The sequence below is a fragment of the Myxine glutinosa genome, chromosome 1, assembly GCF_964187855.1.
Source record: "Myxine glutinosa chromosome 1, kmMyxGlut1.1, whole genome shotgun sequence".
Lineage (NCBI taxonomy): Eukaryota > Metazoa > Chordata > Myxini > Myxiniformes > Myxinidae > Myxine > Myxine glutinosa.
This window is the reverse complement of record NC_136261.1, coordinates 150591301-150612013: the sequence shown is the minus strand read 5'-3', so window position 1 is coordinate 150612013 and position 20713 is coordinate 150591301. Positions and strand designations below refer to the sequence as shown.

The following is a 20713-nucleotide window of genomic DNA, read 5'->3' as shown; positions in this document are numbered from 1 at the left end:
TACGAGCAGTGTCACTGCATAGCTCACAATGTTGAGTTCCTTTAATGGGGATGATTTTGGTACAAATCTCTTGAGTGCTTTGTTGGTTCTCCCAACCAGCATTTTTGTCCGTCGGTTGTTTTCTATCTTGTATAGTTGTGGTCTTTTTCTGAATGGTGTCACTCTCATCTCCACTATTTTGTTTGCCCTCTTCTTCCAGTCTTCACTGGTCTTCATCATCCTCACCCTCCTATTTTCCTCCACCTCTCTGTTCCCCTCCATCCTTCTGCCTGGTGTCATCTGCCATTCTCGTTTTCATCCCCTCCAACTGTGTAGGTGTTTTCATTCGGTCTACTGGACGTCGGGTCTGTTTTCCCTCCCCATTATGGTGGTTCTGTGTCTCCTCCCCCTCTGTCTCACTTTGCTTTTGCTGCTGGGTCCTTGGGACACTGGTCACTGGGTCTCCAGTGACACTTCGCATTCCAAACCCTTGCTTCATCGTGCAGTTCCTCCCTGCGATCCATTGCTGCAATCCATTGAGGCCTCTTTTCCACCATCCCTCTGTCCACCCCCTGTCGAGCACTCGGTCCGATCCTTCTCATATATTCTTCTGCTTGTGTTCTGGCCTTCATTGCTATCTCTTTTATTTTATTTTTATTTAGGAATTGATGTGCCGTTGATGCAACTCTTTTGAATTTGTTGAATGGCACCGTCTCTGCTCTAGTGGTCAATCTGGTCTTCTTCAGCTGGTCTATGAATCTAGCTCCCATACTGGCCATCCCCTACTATTCATGTCTTGAATAGACTTTACAGTAGTAAATGGCCTCCTTCTCTATGTTCCAACATTCGTTTTTTAGGATCCTTTTGTTGAGCTTCGCTTTTGAGACAGGTAGCACATCCACAGCCTCTTGGCTTGGTGCAAATCCCTATTCCCTTTGAGCTGTTTTTTCTTCTCACTAGAGGAGGAGCAGGCTTCATTCTTTGCAGCCAGCATTCCACCTGCTTGGTGCCACCACACAGACTGAATATAAGGAGTATATGTCTCATAATTCGTTTTATTTTCCTTTATTTCCAACACACGTTTTGTTTGTCAAAGACTTTTCCCTTCCTCTGGCCGTTCTGTGTGTGTTTTGAGGCTCGTGGAGGAGCTATAACATTGAATGGATTTGGACAGATCAGGACAAAAGGAACATTAGAAAGAGGTGGGGGGGGGGGGGAGAGGGGGACACACCAACAGCAGGGTTGAGGGACAAAATAGAGGGAGACTTGGACAAATAAGAGATGTGAAGAAGAATGAGGACGAGCCATCAGCCAAGAACATAAGGGGTAAACAAGATGGATGCAGCTGCAACTCTCAGGAAGGAAAAACTGGAAACTTAGAAAGGGGTGGGCTTGGGTTGGGGGTTAATGGGGGGGGGGGGGATATCATGGTTTTGGATGGGGGATGATCTGAGATGGTGTTGAACAACTGCCTTGATTGAAGCCTTGGCGGGAAAGTTGAGATTGATAAAACTGCGCAAGTTAGTTCCACAGACGGGGAAAAAGACAAATGAATTTGTGGAGGTGAAAAATGATTCTGGATTTTGGGAGTTTCACCATAAGGGAGTTGCTGGCAGACTGCATGTGCCCTGCAGAAACCTGGAGGGAGGGGAGGGGTTGCACGGAGAGAGCAGAGAGAGCAGAGGGTGCAAGGCCGGAAAGGAGGCGGTAGACTACAGTGACCACCGATCTGTCTGCTAGGATTGAAATTTTTACAGTGGGTAAATTGGGTAAATATCACCCTGGGTAAATAATCACCAAGGCTTGCTATTAGTGTTCATTTCCATCCTGCCCTTGGTCTAGGAATGGCCTATGTGTTACCTGCTTCTGCCATAATACAGCTACCCATACGATTAGGAATTCCAGACTACCGTATTTGCCTCAATGGTACTGGTGTCTCCCAAAATTATCTTGGATATACCTCACAAAGGAGTGTACAGGGTGTTTCAAAAAAGTGGACTATTTGAACATTTTATTGTCGAAAAATTACAAAAGGTAGCAAGTTCAGTGATACATTGATGGAAAGCATACACCATGCCATTTTTAAATCATTCATTATATTTATACTGCTTGTAATTTACATTTTTAATGTGTGCTTCATTCAAACAGGCTTTGATCCTGACTCCGAAATTCTCCACAACTCATCTGCAAGTGGCTGGAGTGGTAGCCTGACGGTAGTCCTCCAGCTCCTGCTTCAGGACAGCCAGGGTTTGGGGTTTGTTGGTGAAGACTTGACCTTTGACAGCACCCCAAAAGAAAAAATCCAATGGATTCAAATCCGGGCTGTGGGACGCCCACTCATGTGCTGCGCCCAGGCTGATGACACGATTTCCAAACAGCTGGTGGAGCAAGTCGGTGGTGTCACCTGCAGCGTGCGGTGGGGCACCTTCCTGCATGAACCATGCAGGTCTGAGTCGGTTTGGAGATGGTAGTTGAGTGAGATTAGCGTGGAATCGGTGTAAGACCTTGTGCTACTGCTCGTCGTTGACTGCCACTGTCTTACCATTGGCATCCTCGAAGCAATACGGTCCCAGCATACCCTATCGGCATTCAACGCACAGAAGCAAGTGGACTTGGGGCCCTTGAGAGACATCTCAGACACCTCCTCAGGAGGCTCAGCCCCCCAGAAGATGTTGTTGTGATTGTTGAAGGCACCATTCAAATGGGAGTGTGCTTCATCACTGAACCACAAGGAGTTGATCCAATTTGGGTACCTTTTCCATTCGGTCACTGAACCAATCACATTGTTACTCGTCTTGCCATGGCATTCAGAGTTAGTTTATGCCTTACAGATGTGATGTAGGGGTAGAGCTTGAGTTCAGAAGTGATAATGAAGTGATAATATGAGGCTGAGATCGCCAGGTCTCAGGAACGCCGACGGTGGGATTTCTTAGGACTATCGATATCAGAATCTCTCACAATATCAATGTTCTCTTGGTCCTTGGTAGCACTTAGTTGGCAGCCACTGTTGCCTTTGTTTTGATTTTCACACTTCCATATGCTTAGAAACGCACCATAGACTCCTGAATGCTCCCATTGGAAGGTCCATTCCAGTTGTGAACATTGTAACACTAACAGTATCGTCGGTGCACCTGCACGTAGGATTTTGTCTCAAACCACAAAGTCCTGATTTTCACTTTTGTTCCACTGTGAACACCATAGTTGACATAGGGTCCTACTGACTACTTGTTAGAAATGTAATACCACCACCATAACCTGCAAGAGAGAAGCGTATAGCATTAGAAACAACAGAATATCAGGCTGCTCAAATAGTCCACTTTTTTTTTTTTGAAACACCATATATATGTCATATGCGATTTGTCTGAATATCCTCATTTGTCCAAATATTGCCCTTGATAACTGATGAGTAGCAAGTGTTCTTTTTACCCACATTGTTACCCACAATTTGCCTGAAACTATTCAGGAAAAAATGCCTCTAGGAATAAGAAGTTATTTTTGTAACTCGGTAACTTCAACTAAGCACAGGTGTTATAAATGGCAGGTCAATAAATTGGAGTAAAAAATAACGTGTCATTATTTCATATACAGACTTGGCATTTAATATGGAATATTTTTTTTGTGGGGGTGAACTTACTTTTCAAGATGTCTTAGAACCAAAAGTTCATTGGAATTATGTTGAAATTATTCTAGATTTTGTGAATGTGACCTTTAAAAGAAACAAAAACCACATTTGACATTTCGAAACAAATAAATTGATCCTTGAAAGTGATGTAAACTGATATCGAACTCAATTCATGGACAGTAATGTGTTAAACTTCTGTACGTTTTCCAGAAGTATCTCTTTATTTTGCACATTAGCCAAAACATTTTTTAACAAAAACAAAAGTTAAATTACGACTGGGATTACGGACAGTAAAATTACAGTTCAGTACTTCGTGTAACCTCCACGAGCATTCAGGAGAGCACGTACACGTTGAGGCATGCTGTTCACGAGATTTGCCAAGGTTTGGAAAGGAATCGCTTGCCATGCAGTGACAATAGCCTGCTGCAATTCACGCACAGAGGTCGGCTGCTGGTCCAAGTGGTCGATTTGACGCGTTAATTCTGCCCACAAGTTCTCTATCGGATTCATATCCGGGGACATGGCAGGCCACTCCATATGCTCTACACCACGGTCAGCAAGAAAGTGTTGGATCATGCGAGCACGATGAGGCCGTGCATTGTCATCTTGGAAGACAAAGTTTCCTCGAAAGGCTGCACGAGCAAATGGAAGCAATGTTTCTTCCAGAATGGCCTTGTACTTGAACTGGTTCAGGTTTCCATTCAGAACAACCAGGTCAGTTTTGCCCCCTGCATGAAAAGCAGCCCAAACGGTCACCCCTCCATCTCCAGCTTGGACTCTTGGCACTATACAATCTTTGTTGTAGGCTTCATGCACTTGTCTGCGCACTCGGACGCGGCCATCTTGACGATAGACCAGAAATCTAGACTCGTCACTGAAGATCACGTGATACCAGTGTCCTGGCTGCCATTGACGATGCTCTCTGGCCCACTGCAATCGGCGCTGGCGGTGTTGTTTGGTCAGGCGTGGCTTTCTCAGGGGACGCCTGGCAGGATAGCCTGCTTGAACCAGTCGTTGGTTGACTAGCCTTCTGGATACAGGCACATTTGTCAGTTGCTGCCACTCAGCCCTAAGCCGATTAGCTGACTTGGTACGGCCATTGCGGACTAACCGGTGCAGCTGGCGATCATCCTTCCTTGTGGTTCTGCGGGGACGTCCTGGCCTCGGTATTGGAGTAGGGACACCCCTCTGAGCATTTCGTTTCAGGATCTTTGACACCTGACCTTGAGTGATGCCATACTGCCGAGCAATAGCACACTGTTTCATGCCGTAATTTCGTAAAGCCACCACTCCATGACAAACAGCATTGTCGAGTTGACGGACCATCTCGAGAGGAAGCGGCAATAACTTTTGGAGACGTGCAGCAGTTGTTTTCCACTAATACAGAACGCAACAACCCTTGTATACCCGACTGTGAAGCCAATCATCAAATGCACCTGTCCATACATTTTGCCACGCCACCTGTGATATAATCCTGTTGTTGACTTCTTGCTGCGACAGACAATCAGTGACATGGTTCTTTCAACAAATAAATCACCAAAGTGTAAAAGAAACTCACCAGATTGATATACTGAGTTAAGAAAGTAAACCCAAGTCAAGAAAAAAAAAATATGCCATATTAAATGCCAAGTCTGTAGATTTATATTGTTGTTTTAATGTGAAGTTTTCTTTTGAGGCTGATTTTAATTATTTATTAATTTCTATTTTTTTAGGGTTTATGTGGCTGTTGAAATGCTGAAATTAAAATTGTCCTTTTGCTTTGTGAATATAATAATATGAATGATCGTTTTAAGGCCATTTTCCCCGCTAGAGTGGGGGTTAGCCTTGTGGGCCCCATGACAATCATGGTTCCCTGTTTGAGGCAATGTTTTTATGGCCAGATGCCCTTCCTGACGCCAACCCTTGGTCACGCTCTTACGATGCGCAGGGATACGGTGTACCTATTCTAAATCGGGGTACACACCGTGATCATTCATCCCAGCAAGCTGGTACTCAATTTGCCGACCTCGGAAGGATGACAGGCTGAGTCAACCCCTCTGGCGTTAATTCAGCGATCGACCGGGATTCAAACCCAGGATCCTAGGATCCCAAGCCGGCACCCTAACCGCTAAGCCAACACCAGGCTTCTGTGCACACCTTACACTTGAATGTAGCTGCTTTGTGAGTGGAATTTTAATTTTGGCCCAAAGCTTGCTGGAAGTGCAAATAAAATGACTATGTGTACAGTTTTCTGACGTTGGTGATAAAGATCGCACCATTGGGCAGACAGATGGTCATGCTGTCATGGTGAAACCAAAATACTGTTGATCATGATTAGACCGCAGCCTTGATCACTGAACCAGTGCTGATGTACATCCATGAGCCCCGCATGTGAGCTTTATGAAACGAGTCGGCTATAATAAGGCACGTGGTTCGAAATTCCAAGCCACCTTGCATTCATTTTCCCTTTGATTGATCTTTGCTTCTCATTCAGATCTTCATGCCGGGAGGATGCGTTCCACTCTGCTCTGCACAATGGGAACGTCTCTTCAACACAAGCCGCATCCCAGGCATTGAAACAGGTACATTCTATGATTGTGTATAGGAAGGGTTCTTTATGAACTCTGTCCAATGGAGCAATTCGATTTTATTTGTGTAAGATCCAGCTTGAAATGTTTCATGTAAGGGGTAAGATCCCCTTACAGTTTCACTTCTTTTTATTTTTATTTTTTGCTCTTTTTATACAGGGCCCTCGTAAAAATGTGTCATGTTTTGAGTCAATTTGTTTTTTCGAACACTTGTTGATATAAAACGTATAGGTATTTTCTCAAACATTACGTAATCAATGTGTTATGAATGAAAGCCCATAAACTTTGAAGTAAACAAAGGAGCTGCTTGATCATTTCTCTCCTGTATAAAGTAAAACACAAATCCTTTTTTCTTTTAATAATCTAAGGCTTATGATGGAGCTGATACACAGACCTTTCACACACTTGGACATGCAGACAAATGCAGAAACTCAATTTATGAATGAATAGGCCTTGCAGCCCCCATCATCATTGAAGACAAAGTTATACTCTGTTATACTAACTGATGACTGAGATGTGAAAGGCACCGTATGTCCCTGGTGACATATGGGACAGGTCACATCCAGAATCATGCCTCTTCAGATGGACGCGCTGATGCAACTCACTACACCCACCATCTTGAGAACATCCCCGTTCAACTAGGTTACCAGCCACTAAACGTCGACCCAGTCAGGCGAAGGGATGTCCATATCTTCTCTGATGCCAGTAACCTCGCTGTGGGAGTTGTTGCTCACCTTCGATTAATCAGTAAGAACAAACAGCCACATGTATCCCTTCTACTAACCAAAGCAAGAGTCACACCTTTGCACGCCATCTCAATACCTCGTCTAGAATTGTGTGGTGCAGTACTTGCTACGGTGTTGGCACAAACGGTGGAGCATGAGCTGAAAGATCAAGTGACCTGAGATAGCACTGCTTATTACACAGATAGCAAGGTAGTTCTAGTAGACTACATTTCAAGAGTCAAAACTCTTCCACATGCATGAAGCCAATCGAGTTCACAAGAAACATAATGTGTCTACCCCCAGTCAGAGGCATCACATCCCTACAGATGGGAACCCTCCTGGCTTTGTTTCACGCTCAATACCAGCTAGCCAGCTTGGAAGAACCTTCTGCTTCACAGGGCCAGAGTTCCTTTGACAGCCAGACCTATCTCCATTGCAGATTGTGGAGATATATTAATGAAAGAGGAATTAAGAAGATCCGGAAGTGCGCAAACAAACCATTGTCATCTCAACAAAGGTCACCGACAATGCAGACCGCTTGACGTAAAGAGAAAATGGACAAGATTTAGGTTGTGAACACTTCTCTCGCTTCTCCACCTGGACCTCTCAGATGGGCAGTGACAACATTAATCATTTAATCATTAAGGTAAAGATCTTCAAGTCTGGAAGAAAAGGTACTACTGATCCCAGTCAATCAGATAACCAGAATGAGGGTAAACCTTTCAGTCAGACAACAATAGAAGAACTATAGAATGCAGAGAAAGTCCTTCTCACGTTGTACAAAAGAAGTCCTTTGGCAAATAAATAGCCAGCCTCAAAGTAGATTAGACTCGATGGTATTCATAGAATACTTACCCTGCGCAGTCAACTTGTTGCGAGCCAACTCTTCTGTTTTTTAACATTTTTTTTCTTTGATCCAATATGGCTGCCAGACCACGTGAGCGATTACATCATAAATTTACATTCTCTAATATAATTGTTGTATAGATCACGCTCAATACATTTCAAACTGATCAGACTGAGCGTTGGCCGTGTTTTTTCCATGCATCGGTTTTGGAGATAGAGAGGTGCAACATTTTTCGGTTTTTCCAAGATGGCGCCTGTACCACATGACCTATGACGTCATGATTATCATTAAAATATTCGACAGGAGGAGGCGCTCAACAACAACAACAACAACAACAACAGGCATTTTAAGGCCATTTTCCCTGCTAGAGCAGGGATTAGCCTTGCGGGCCCCATGACGATCTTCTCCATTTTGCCCTATTTTCTGCATCTCCCCTTATTAACCCCCTTGCCTGCATTTCTTCTTCCACCATCTTCAGCTAAGTCTTTCTCGGTCTTCCCCGTCCTCGACTTCCTTCTACATTCATTTCCATCACTCTTCTCAACCAGTCACTTTCATCCTTCCTCAACACATGACAAACCAGTTCAACCTATTTCTCTTCACAACATCCATCACAGGCTCTATTCCCATCATCTTTTGCAATTCCTCATTTGTCTTCCTCTCTCTCAATGATACTCCACACATCCACCGAACCATTCGCATTTCCACCCTTTCCAACCTTTGTTGCTGCTCTACGTTCATTACCCATGTCTCGCTCCCATAAATCATAGCACTTCTCACACATGCAGCATACACCTTTCCCTTCAGCTTCAACGACACTCCCCTCCTCGTCAGCACGCCACTCAGTTCCCGAAACTTCTTCCATGCACATCTCACTCGAGCAACCGTTGCCGAGTCTGATCCACTTTCTCCATTCAACATGTCTCCAAGGCAGCAAAATGTTTTCACACCTTCCAGATTCATGCCGTCTCCAAGATCCAACTCAACATTTCCTCCATCTGCAGCTCCCTCTGTGCACACCTTACACTTGAATGTAGCTGCCACACTGGTTAATGACCCTCTCAGACCACTACATTTTTGTTGAACCCACTCAGCGCACTTTGTATATTGAATGGAGTTCACTCCGACACCCTTCCTGCACACAGCACACGGCCACTTCCCAGTTATTTCCACCTCACCACATGCTTTACCACTTGCCATCACCTTCGTCTTTCCGATATTCACCTTCAGACTTTTGTCTCCATACATTCCTTCCACTTGTTCATCTTCTCCTTCAGTCCATCCATACTTTCCGCAATCAACACCAGATCATCTGCATAAAACAACTCCCACGGTAAACCCTCCTTTACATTCCGAGCAAGCACCTCCATCACAGCTACAAATAGTAGTGGACTTAGTACTGACCCCTGATGCACTCCCACCTTCACCTCAAACTCACAACTGTTCCCGTCCTTCGTCCTTACAGCTGTGCGCGCTCTGTCGTACATTGCCATCACTACTCTGATCAACTATTCCTCCACTCCTAACTTCCTCAACGCCCATTTCACTACTTTGCGTGGAACCCTATCAAATGCTTTCTCCAGATCAACAAACCCAAGAAACAACTTCTGCCGCTTGTCCATGTACTTCTCCTGCAACTGCCTTGCAATAAAAAGTGCGTCTGTCGTTCCTCTTCGTGGCATAAATCCAAACTGCCTCTCCAACACCCTTTCCAATACCTTCATTCCATGCTCCAATAACTTTATCGCTCTATACGAGCCACAGTCCAGTGGGTCACCTTTCCCCTTGTATGGGAAGGAGGTGCTTTCCCCTTGAGGAGGCGCTCCTATGGTGAAAATTTCGTGTCCATCAGACTAATAGTTACTGAATTTTTTTAAAATAACGATCAGATGGATGTGTTGTATTTGTCGAATTATGACGTCATAAGGGAGGCACCGATGACATCATCATTAACATATCTTATTCCCCATGGGGAGTAGTTGACAATGAGCCAGGTCTCAATTTTTTCCATGGAGTGGTTTCAGAGATATAAAGGTGCGAATTTTTTCCAAAATGGCGCCTGTACCATGTGACCTATGCCGTAATAATCATTAAAATATTATACAGGAGGAGGCCCTCCTATGGTGAAAATGTCATGTCAATCGGACCAACGGTTGCCGAGAAAATGAATTTTTAAAATGCAGACACGGCACACGTACGCAACTGAATGCTTAACCCCGCTTTTCCCTTCGCGAGCGCAGAGTAAATATTGGCCAGACCAGAATATTGACAAGATAGTGACCAGAATATTGGGATGCCAATGATTATTGGGCTCTCACTCCTGCCATACGCCTCCCACCCCTGAAAACCTAACCTCTCGAAGTGCCTCCTGGTGACTTCATTAAGGAAGGCTTGTATGGACGATTACACTGGAAACGTGCTCGGTTCCTTGCTGATCACTTCTGGCTATGATGGCGAAATGGTACCTCTAGAGCTTACAATTTCACCAAAAGTGGAATGAGACAATGCTTGACGTCTGAGGGAGACGTAATTCTCCTTCAGCACAAGGAACTTTCCTGAAACAACTGGCTGCTTGCTCGAGTTACAAAGATCTACCCTAGTGACGATGGAAGAGTCCCCAAGGCAGACATCGTGGTTTTCATTGGTACACGTTGGATCTACCAGAGACCAATTTCAAAAGTCGTGCTTCTGGCAGAGGCACCTACCTCCAAGCTGACGCACTCTCATTGTACTTGTGTGAACTTTTGGTTTTGCTATTCAATAAACATTTACTGCTTAATTTTTTAGGCAGGGAGTGTAATGATCCTCGGAATGGTTTTATTGGCAAGATTCAAAACCTCCCTTGGAGACAGGCTGTTTTGCAGGCACCGCCTTGCGTAATTAAAGTGCAAAGACGGGTGAGGTTGAGGTTGGAAATCACCTAATTGGGCAGAGTTTCTCTGGAGCTTGGTCTGTGTCATGGTGAGATTTGGCATGTTGTGACGATCTTTGCTGCTCTATATTTGTTAATCCTTTCTCGTTTTCACCCTCCACAGAGTCATAGTCATGTGGGTAATATATATTATTGTCTCTGTTGTTCGTATTCTGGTCGGTGGGCAATCTCTGCATTTGGACGTTCATAACGTTTGCCATTCTTTAAAAATGTGAATTGTTATTTTCTGTTCTGGGTTGTGATTGCGATTTGGCAACCATCCAGTAGTTTGTTACCCTCGCCAGAGGAGAGGGTATTGCATTTGGGTTCGTTTGTTTGATTGTCTGTCTGTTTGTTTGTCTGTCTGTCTGTTTGTCCGCACAGAACAAAAATGCTTTAAACTTTGCAACCGTTGGTCGTATTGACACCAAATTATCACGATAGGAGCGCTTTGTCCTGTATAATTTTTTACTATAATTATGACGTCATAGGTCACGTGGTATGGGCGCCATCTTGGAAAAACCGAAAAGCTTTGCACCTCCATATATCCGAAACCACTCCATGGGAAAAATTGAAACATGTCTCGTCAAGTACTCCCCATGGGGAACAACATAGATTCATGATCATGTCATTGGTGCCTTGATTATGACGTCATAATTAGACAAGTAGAACACTTGATCAGATCAGTTTGAAATTTAATGAGCGTGATCTACACAAACATTTTATGTGAGAATTCAATTGATGATGTCATCATTCACGTGGTTCGGCAGCCATATTGGCTTGAACATAAATCTACGTCGTCGATAAAGCACGCAAACACAGCAGCTAATAGACACCACACACAAAAAAAAAACATCCTGGCAAGGGTTGCAATCTCTGATTTGCTCTTTCTTGTTTGTTTTGTTTTTGCAGTCACCGTTTTATTAAAGGAAGCAGTTACAAGACTCCTCTCTATGCCTGCACGTGACACTTCTTTGTATAATGGTTGACACATGCTTTTGAAAGTAAAGCTGTCGTTTGCTCCAAACTATGCTTCAACTGAAACCAGTGCGCCCTCGTTAGCTGAAACATGCGGATCACCACCTGATCTCTGCTTCCACAGTTTTATATGCAGGCATGACTATGGACCAAACTCTTTCCTAGATTCTTGATATTGCTATTTTGGATCAGGATCTCAGTGTTGCACAGGAATTGGATTATTGCAACTCACTGCTTATCTGTTGCCTCTCCCAAGCGATCAACTCTCAGAATATAGAAGCCAAGCTTTTGTAGTTAAAGCTCACATATGTGCTCACCTCATTCCAATCTCAAAACGCTTCACTGGCTTCAAGTACATCAACGTATAGATTTTATAATATTTCTGATGACCTTTGAAGCCAATCATAAATTGTTTCCAGCCTGCATTTCTGATCTATAGTTACAGGTTGCATACCTGCATCTAAACTATGGTCTAATAATTTGAATCTTCTGGTAAGTCTTCACTCTGAGATTTAGAATTTTGGCAATGGAGGATTCCTCAGATATGCCGCTCCACTTTTGAACCTTCTGCCTTTTAAAATTTCTGCATTTTCTTCAATTACAGTTTTTAAATTTCTTTATGCATTTGCTTGTTCATAATTTTTGCTTTTCTTACCCCTTCTTTCTTTGTAAAGCGCTTGGAGATTTTGCTTCCAGATGAAAAGTTGTATATTCGAAATTGATTGATTTTCCTACTTTGAATATGCCTCGTCTTGCAGATACTGTGCAGCATTTTAAAGATGGTGAATATATCGCAGTGTACCACCGTGGGCGCTACTTCCGCTTGTGGCTATATCACTCTGGGCGCCCGCTGTCTGCACGTGAGCTGCAGAGCCAGTTCCAGTATATCATAGATGATGCGTCTCAACCAAATCCTGGGGAAGAACAACTTGCGGCCCTCACGGCTGGAGATAGGTGATTCTGCACCAAGGTGTTCCCTTTATATTTGTATTTTTATTTTTAATATTTATATTTAGGAATGGTTGAGAGGCTGAGATGGTTAAGATGGAGGTGATGCTGTGCATTGAGGGGGACTTTAACGCTCGTGTCGGAGTAGCGGAGCCGGGTGAAAAAGAATGTGTTGGTAAGTTTGGTTGGGGAACAAGGAATAGAGACGGTCAAGAGCTGGGGGAGCTGGTGGCAAGGAATGGGATGGCCATTGCTGGTTCATTTTTTTCCAAAGAGAGAAAGCCATAAAATTACCTGTAGGAGTGGACAGGAACAGAACAGAACTGGATTTGGTGGTGGTAAGGAAGCTGTGGAGGATTAAGGATTGCAAGGCAAGGGTCGTAGTGTACAAGGAGAGAGTGAGGCGCAGGTATGGGCACCTTAGTGAAGAAGAGGAAGGTTTGGAGAAGGAGTGGAAGAAGTGCAGTGAGGCATTTAGGGGAATTGCAGAAGTGTTGTGTTGAAGGATGTCAGAAAAGGATGCATATTCAAGGGATAGAAACCATGTCTGGTTGATGGAGGAAGTGGCGATGGCAGTTGGTAAAAAGAGGATAAAGAAGTTCAAGGATGGAGGGAGGCAGCTGGATGTGGGGTTGCTGCACCTGTTTGGGCAGAGGAAGAAAGCAGCATGGAGAGCTGTTGGGAAGGCAAGGAATGATTTGGAAGAGGATGGTGGGAGGAAGATGATGTATAAATTGGCTCGTTACAGGGATAAGCATAGCAAGGACATGAAGGGGGGGTGGGGTGGGGTGGGGAGGTGGCGTGGTGATTAAGGATGGAGACAGGAGGCCAGTGACAGAGAGGGGCGCAGTGATGAAGGTGTGGGAAGGATATTTCACACAGCTGTTGAACCGGGAAAGGAAGCAATGGCGAGCTGGAGAAATCGACCTTTGTGGACTGGAAAGTGGATTTTTTGTAGATCACGGAGGAGGAAGTGTGGACAGCATTGAGGAGGGTGAAAAAGGGAAGGGCACCATGTATTGATCAGGTGTGTACAAAGATGGTAATTGCAGTCGGATAAATCGGAGTCAGGTGAACGAAGAGGTTGTTGAATGTATGTATGAGAGATGGTTCGAATTCGGAGGATTGGAGGACAGGATTAATTGTGCCGGTAGGGGAAGGGGAATGTTCAAAATCTGGTGAAGTACAGGAGCATTGTGCTCCTTAGTCGTGTCATGGTGCTGGAAAGGGTTCTGGATGGGAGGATAATGAAGAGTGTGGCATGAAGGAGATTGGAGAAGAGCAGCATGGGGTTAGAAAGGGAAGGGGAATGACAGATGGGATGTTCATGCTGAGACAGCTGATGGAGAAGAGGTTGGAGGTGTAAGGTGAAATGTCATTGGAATTTGTGAATCTGGAGAAAGCCTACAACACTGTACTGAGAGATGTTGATGTCGACACAGATGGATGGGAGTGCCAGAAGCAGAAGTGAAGTCGGTCGAAGAGATGTATAAGGGACGAAGGGAAGAGTTTTGTTTGTCCTGGGATGTCCTAGGAGTTCAATGTGAACATCAGTTTGAGGCAAGGAATCACTCTCAGCCCACTTGTGCTTATGATGGTGATGGAACTGGTAAGCAGGAAGGTAAACATGAAAGGTATTTTGGGGAGGATATTGTATGTGGGCGATCTGAATATTGTGGTGGAGAGTGGGCGGGAGATGCAGGAAGTACTCGGGGAGTGGAAGGAGGCATTTGAGAAACATGGGCTGAAAATGAGTATGGAGGTGATGTGGGTTGAGCAGCAGAGAAAATAAATGAATATCAGGTTAGAAGGGAAGGAGATCAGACGAGGACATAGGTTTGAGTATCTGGGTGGAACAGTGACCGGGGATGGTAAATCAGAGGCTCAGGTGTGGAGGAGGATTCAGGTGGGTGTAAATGCGTGGAGATGGTGGATGCTTAATGGCAGACAGAAAGATTTCAAGGAGATTGAAAAGAAAGGTTCTGATCTAGTGCGTAACGCGGGCCTACCTTTACGGTCTGGAGACGAAGGCACTGACAGAAAGAAAACAACAGGGGCTGCAGGTTTGCAAGAACAACTGGCTCAGGAGGATTGTGGGAGTGAAGAGGGTGGATAGAAGGAGAATGGATGAACAGAGAGAGGGGAGATTGGTGTGCAGATGACCATGATGGGGAGATTTGTGAAATGCCGGCTGAGATGTGCTGGACTCTTGGTGTGGATGGAGGAAGAGAGAATGGCAAAGATATCAGATAGGTTGAGCGAACAAAGTAGGAGAAAAAGAGGTAGACTGCAGTTGAGCTCGGAGGATTGTGTGAAGCCGGACAAGTAAGGTGGGGGTGGTTGGAGAGTGGAGAGAGTTGGCCGAGGTCAGAGGGGAGTGGAGGAGTATCGTGGTCAAGGCAGGGCAGGAGCTTGGTCCCATTGGACCCACCCCCGTTATAAAGGGAAGATGAGGATAACAACAACTATTTGAAGTGTACTGAATGGGCTGTTGTGTTGTAACTGAACAAAATATGATTATTTTTGAATCTGCCTGCTAACCAGTGAGAGGTATTTGTGGTTTGTGGAAGTGCAGAGTACCTTGGGCTCAGGCACGGCAGACGTACTTTTGTCGTGGAGTTAACCGTGCCTCACTGGATGCTGTGGAAAAAGCGGCGTTCTTCCTTGCACTTGATGACTCTGAGGAGGGCCTGGATGAGGATGACGTACTGGGCTCCCTTGGGCATTATGCCAAATCCCTGCTGCACGGAAATTGTTACAACAGGTGGGTCGACGCTTTTTAAATGGAATGCAATGATATGATAGTGTCGCGATACACATCTTACTATATGATACCTACTTAGGCTTCATGTTAAATAAGAATATACATATTACCTCCGCCCCTGAAGGTGGACAAAAGTTATCTTTTCACCCATGTCTGCCTGTTTATTACTTGCCAGAAAGGATTCCGGCAAGTATGTTGGTTGGTTGGTTTGTCTGTTTGTCTGTCTGTTTGTCTGTTTGTGCGCAGAACGACGTCTACACTGTTGCACATAGATTCGCCATACTTTACACACATATTTGTCTTGCCCTGGAATAGACTGTGCCCAATTTTTAACTCTCTGGGCCCAAGTCCTCCATTATGACGTCATAATTCGATAATTCGACAAGTACAAAACTTCATCCAATCAAGATGCAATTTCTTGAGCGCCATGTCGGCATAAACTGGTGGAGAAAAAAAATAAATGATGACGTCATCGGTCGCGTGGTTCGGCCGCCATCTTGGAAAAACCGAAAAACTTTGCACCTCTATATCTCCGAAAGTGCTGAATAGACAAAATTGAGACATGGCTCATTATAAAGAACTCTCCATGGGGAATAAAATATGTTAAAGATGATGTCATAGGTGCCTCCATTATGACGTCATAATTCGACAAGTACAAAACTTCATCCGATCAAGCTGAAATTTCTTGAGCATAATCTAGGAATAAATTAGTTTAGAAAACAAATAATGATGACGTCATCGGTCACATGGTTCGGCCGCAATATTTGTCCAAAATGGCCGATAAAAAGTACATTCCGGCAAGTCCTCGGTCTCTGACCGATTTTTCATTTGTCTGTCTGTAATCAGGATATCTCCAAAAGTTTTGGACAGATTCAGATGAAACTTGGTGGGCAGGTTGGGTGTGTGATGAGGACAGATCGATTAGATTTTGGTTAATGATCCAGATGTGAGAACTCTTTAATTTCTAGTGTTTCTTCACCATTGAGATGGAGCCAAAAACGATAAATAACACGATGTCTCAAAGTCTTGGACAAATTATGACAAAACTTGGTGGATGAGTAGGTAACGAGAACAAGGTGATTCGATTTTAGTTTAAGCTTCAGATGCAGATGTGGCCTATCAGTGGGATACGAAACATAAACTGTTCAACCTGGAGGTATGCACGCTTCCAAGTTGTAGTTCATTACGCTTTTCACATTTTGGTTGCAATGGCAACCGTCTTTGCTCATTGCATTCTTTGTGTTGTAAAGGCAAGGATGACTCCTCACAAATTCTAATTTCTCCACATGTGGTGTCACTGGCTAGGAAGGCACGCTTCTTCAGTGCATTATTCACGAACCCTGAAATAACATCAAATGAACATAAAAATGGAGTAAGTTTTTACCACTTCATTTGGGTGATTTTATCAGTCTTGGATTATGCATTTGTCATGCATTTGCAAATTATGTGAAGTAGCGTGGTTTAGCCTGGTGTTGGCTTAGCGGTTAGGGTGCCGGCTTGGGATCCCAGGATCCTGGGTTCGAATCCCGGTCGATCGCTGAATTAATGCCAGGGGGGTTGACTCAGCCTGTCATCCTTCCGAGGTCAGCAAATTGAGTACCAGCTTGCTGGGATGAATGATCACGGTGTGTACCCCGATTTAGAATAGGTACACCGTACCCCTGCGCATCGTAAGAGCGTGACCAAGCGTTGGCGTCAGGAAGGGCATCCGGCCATAAAAACATTGCCTCAAACAGGGAACCATGATTGTCATGGGGCCCGCAAGGCTAACCCCCGCTCTAGCGGGGAAAATGTCCTTAAAACGATCATTCATTCAATATTCATTCAGCGAAGAAACCCGTCCTCATGAACGAAATAGTCCTCCCAGAATGGGTGTATTTTAGTATGACTTGTAATACCTCCTCCTACCCGAAGCAGCACTATACCATACATATTTACATGGAGAGAATTAGGATCCTTCTCCCAACACAAACTGCCAGGACTTATTTAACCACCTAAAATCTTCCCAGATACACCTTGAGTGCAACCACCAGTTTTTAGCTCCTTCCGCCCAGCGGTTTAGGAATGCATCATACACATATACATACATACACACTGACGTATGATAAAAAATATCCTCTAACCCTTATTTTGGTATGCTTTGCCATGTATATGTGCTGCCCCACAACTTTTACGACATGCTGGGAGCTGTTTGCATTGGTCTGTCCTTGCAGATGGTTTGACAAATCCTTCACCATTGTTGTGTTCCAAAATGGGAAGGCTGGCCTGAATGCCGAACACAGCTGGGCGGATGCACCAATCGTTGCGCACATGTGGGAGGTATGGATAAGCTCGCCGGAGTCGTCACAGCCTCATGCAATAAAACAAGTTTTCACATACTTTGCATTTCTGTCGCAAATATCTGATGTTCAAAAAATGTATTAAAGTGGAGCTTTAATGGAATTGTTTCTTGGCCATTTGTTATAGGCCCAAGTAGTAGGTAAACTTGCACAAGGAAAGAAGACTCTCCATCTCGTCTGCATCATGTCTCCATAGATAATGCATTTCTTTCTGTTCCACAATGGAAATAATTCATTATGTTGTGCAAGATACATTGTAATGTATCTACTTTGGGATATAAGGGCCATTCACACCACCTAGCACCAATCAACTAGCCCTATCCCAGTACACACTCGCACCCCCACCCATACAAACTGTATCTGCCCATTCACTCCATCTATTTATACCAATCTATTTTTTGCAACCTCTGGGGATTTTGAACTGGTGAGCTGTCCTTCCATTCACTACTCTTCATAGCAAACTATTCCACATACTCCACATAGAGTAACTAATTATTCTGTGAATATTAAAGAAATTCCCTGCCTTGTATTGCTTTCTAAATTTTCTCTGCAAGAGGAAAGCTCATGGGAGAGGAAGCTTAAATCGACAGTGGAGTAGAAGGGTAATTAATTGGACACAACTGGCAAGGGAATAAACGAACGGAAAAGAGTGAGACAGAAACGGCACTTAAATCAGCAATAGGGGGTTTTCTATACAGAGCGGAGGCTCGTGGAGAGCTAGAACACTGAATGGATCAGGACGTGACTTAACAAAAGGAACAGTAGGGAGCAGGGGTGGGGTGGGCGGGACACCGACAGCAAGGTTGAAGGACAAAATAGAGGGAGACTTGGACAAATAATGGGTGTGGGGAGGAATGAGAGGTAGGGGAGGACACACAGGGTAGACAAGATGGATACTGAAGCAAACTCTCAGGAAGGAAAAACGAAATTTGGAAGGAGGTGAGCTGGGGGTGGTGGGTTCACCAGGGTTGCTGGAAGATCATGGTTTTCGATGGGGCATGATCTCAGATTTTGGTGAACTTTGGGTCTATGGGTGTAGTGCAAAGGCAAGGATGGATGATTGATGGTTGCTGGGAGTCACCATTCTTGAAGACTTGGAGGGAGGGATGAGATTGAAGAGAATGTAGAAGTTGGTTCCACGGGTGGGGAAAAGAGGAACAAATAAGTAGAGGTGAGCAGTGATTATGCATTTTGGGAGCTTAACCAGAAACCTGGGGGCAGTGACGGGGAGGGGACAAAGCACGGAAAGAGCAAAGGGTGCAAGACCAGAAGGGACAAAACAGACAGAGATCACCGACAGAGGAAAGTCATTGGGCCAGAGACTCAGCTTCATCATGGAAGATTCCAATAATGTTGACGGCCTTGGTTTCCATGGCCTCAAGATGAGCATTGAGCATGGTGTGAGGCAGGTGAGACAGCCTATAGGGGAGAGCAGTACTCCATCAAGCTGCGGATGAAGACCTTGTAGGTGAATAGGATTTCAGGTGTACCAAGGAAGCACTTTTTATGACACTGGATACCCAGGTGGTGGTTGTCTTTGCAGGCCAATTTTGAAATGTCGTTTGCCCAAGAAAATCATGACTGATCATGAGACCTGGGAGTTTGAATGCCTGACCTTCCTCAAGAGGATTGTTGAGGAAGTAGATAGGAGGGTTTGTCAGATGATCTTTTTGTAGAGAGATAGTGAGAGTGTGTGATTTATCATGATTGAAAGACATATTCCAAATGCTTGACCAGCTTGTGATTTTTTAATTTTTATATCAAGGTCTGAAGAGAGAGAAGAGGCTGCAGCTTGCCTGTCTGAAGGATGAGGGATGTCACGACAGAGGGTGGGGTCATCAGCAAATAGATAAAGGGAATTTTCCAGAGAGTCAGAGAGATTGTTGATGAAGATTAGGATTAGGAATAGGAGTGCCTCCAGAACACTGCCTTTGGGGACTCCAACCTTAATAGGGAGAGGGGATGAACATATTCCACTGAGAGCCACATCTTGGCTACGAGAATAGAGGAAAGTCAGTAAGCCATGTGTGGAGTTGGCCTTGAATACCATTGGCAGGGTTTGGAGAGCAAGGCAGGACGCCAGACTCTATCGAAAGTTCGAGATGTGTCTAGAGAAATAGCCCTGATCACATGTAATGCTGAATTTTTGAGTTAGGAAGGGTTAATGGGGGTAATAAAGGTCATGGGTCAGGGTGGAGGATGACATAAGGTGGTGACGAAATGATTCGATTTTGGTGAAGATCCAGATCCGGATGTGGATCCGAGAATTTTTTCAGTAATTCTTCACCATTGAGAGATAGGGCAAAAAACGATGTATAGCATGATATCTTAAAAAGTTGTGGGCGAATTCAGATGAAACCTGGTGGACAGGTTGTGTGTGACGAGGAATAATTGAATGGATTTTGGTGAAGATCCCAATACAAGAATTTTTAAAGTGATTCTTCACCATTGAGTGATAGGACCAAAAACGATATGTAGCATGATAAGTCAAAAATTTGTGGATGACTTATGACAAAACTTGGTGGATGAGTTGGTTAGGCGACAAGAACAAGTCCATTAGATTTTGGTTCAGGTCCGAATCCCGATCCGTCCTATCAGTGGGTACAAAACGTAAACTGTTCAGACTGGCGAAGATATGTGCTCTAGCGAGGGCTGTTGTAATTATACGAGTTATAACCTTGCATTTTTCTATAATAAATTTCAACTACCACTCGTTTTCCCATTCCTCCAGACATTCTAAACAGTGCTGTGTTTAACGGAAAGCTTCTCTCTCATTTTTGCTTTATCCCTTGGTTTTGTATCATCTGGAAATTCAATACCTTCATACTATTATTGTACCATGAAATTACAAATAGCAATGGACCTGACAGTTGCAGTGTTAAGACTTTTGTGAGGGATCTTTTGGTCGCTCCCAGGCAATCGATCGGCTATCTCCGTGCCACGGGCCTATTGATATTGATATTATTTTGTGATTCAATCAGAGCTATTAATAAACAACAACAACAACGACGACGCTTGCCGTATTCTACAAAT

The 20713-nt window shown here is 44.3% G+C and overlaps 1 protein-coding gene across 6 annotated transcripts in view; it reads left to right on the top strand.

The window, feature by feature from the left end:
- Nucleotides 1–20713, top strand: part of CPT1A (carnitine palmitoyltransferase 1A) — a 79602-nt gene that overhangs the window by 33416 nt on the left and 25473 nt on the right. For 5 of the 6 annotated variants that reach the window (XR_013623531.1, XM_068119827.2, XM_068119836.2 and 2 more), the window contains exons 9-12: nt 6075–6162; nt 12388–12583; nt 15153–15341; nt 17555–17660. Coding sequence is in view for 4 of the 6 variants with exons in the window: in XM_068119827.2 (XP_067975928.1) it covers nt 6075–6162; nt 12388–12583; nt 15153–15341; nt 17555–17660 (579 nt within the window). In the remaining 2 variants the exon portion in view is untranslated. Of the gene's footprint in view, nt 1–6074; nt 6163–11563; nt 11766–12387; nt 12584–15152; nt 15342–17554; nt 17661–20713 lie in introns of all 6 variants that reach the window. The other variant, XR_013623532.1, reaches the window with a different exon arrangement.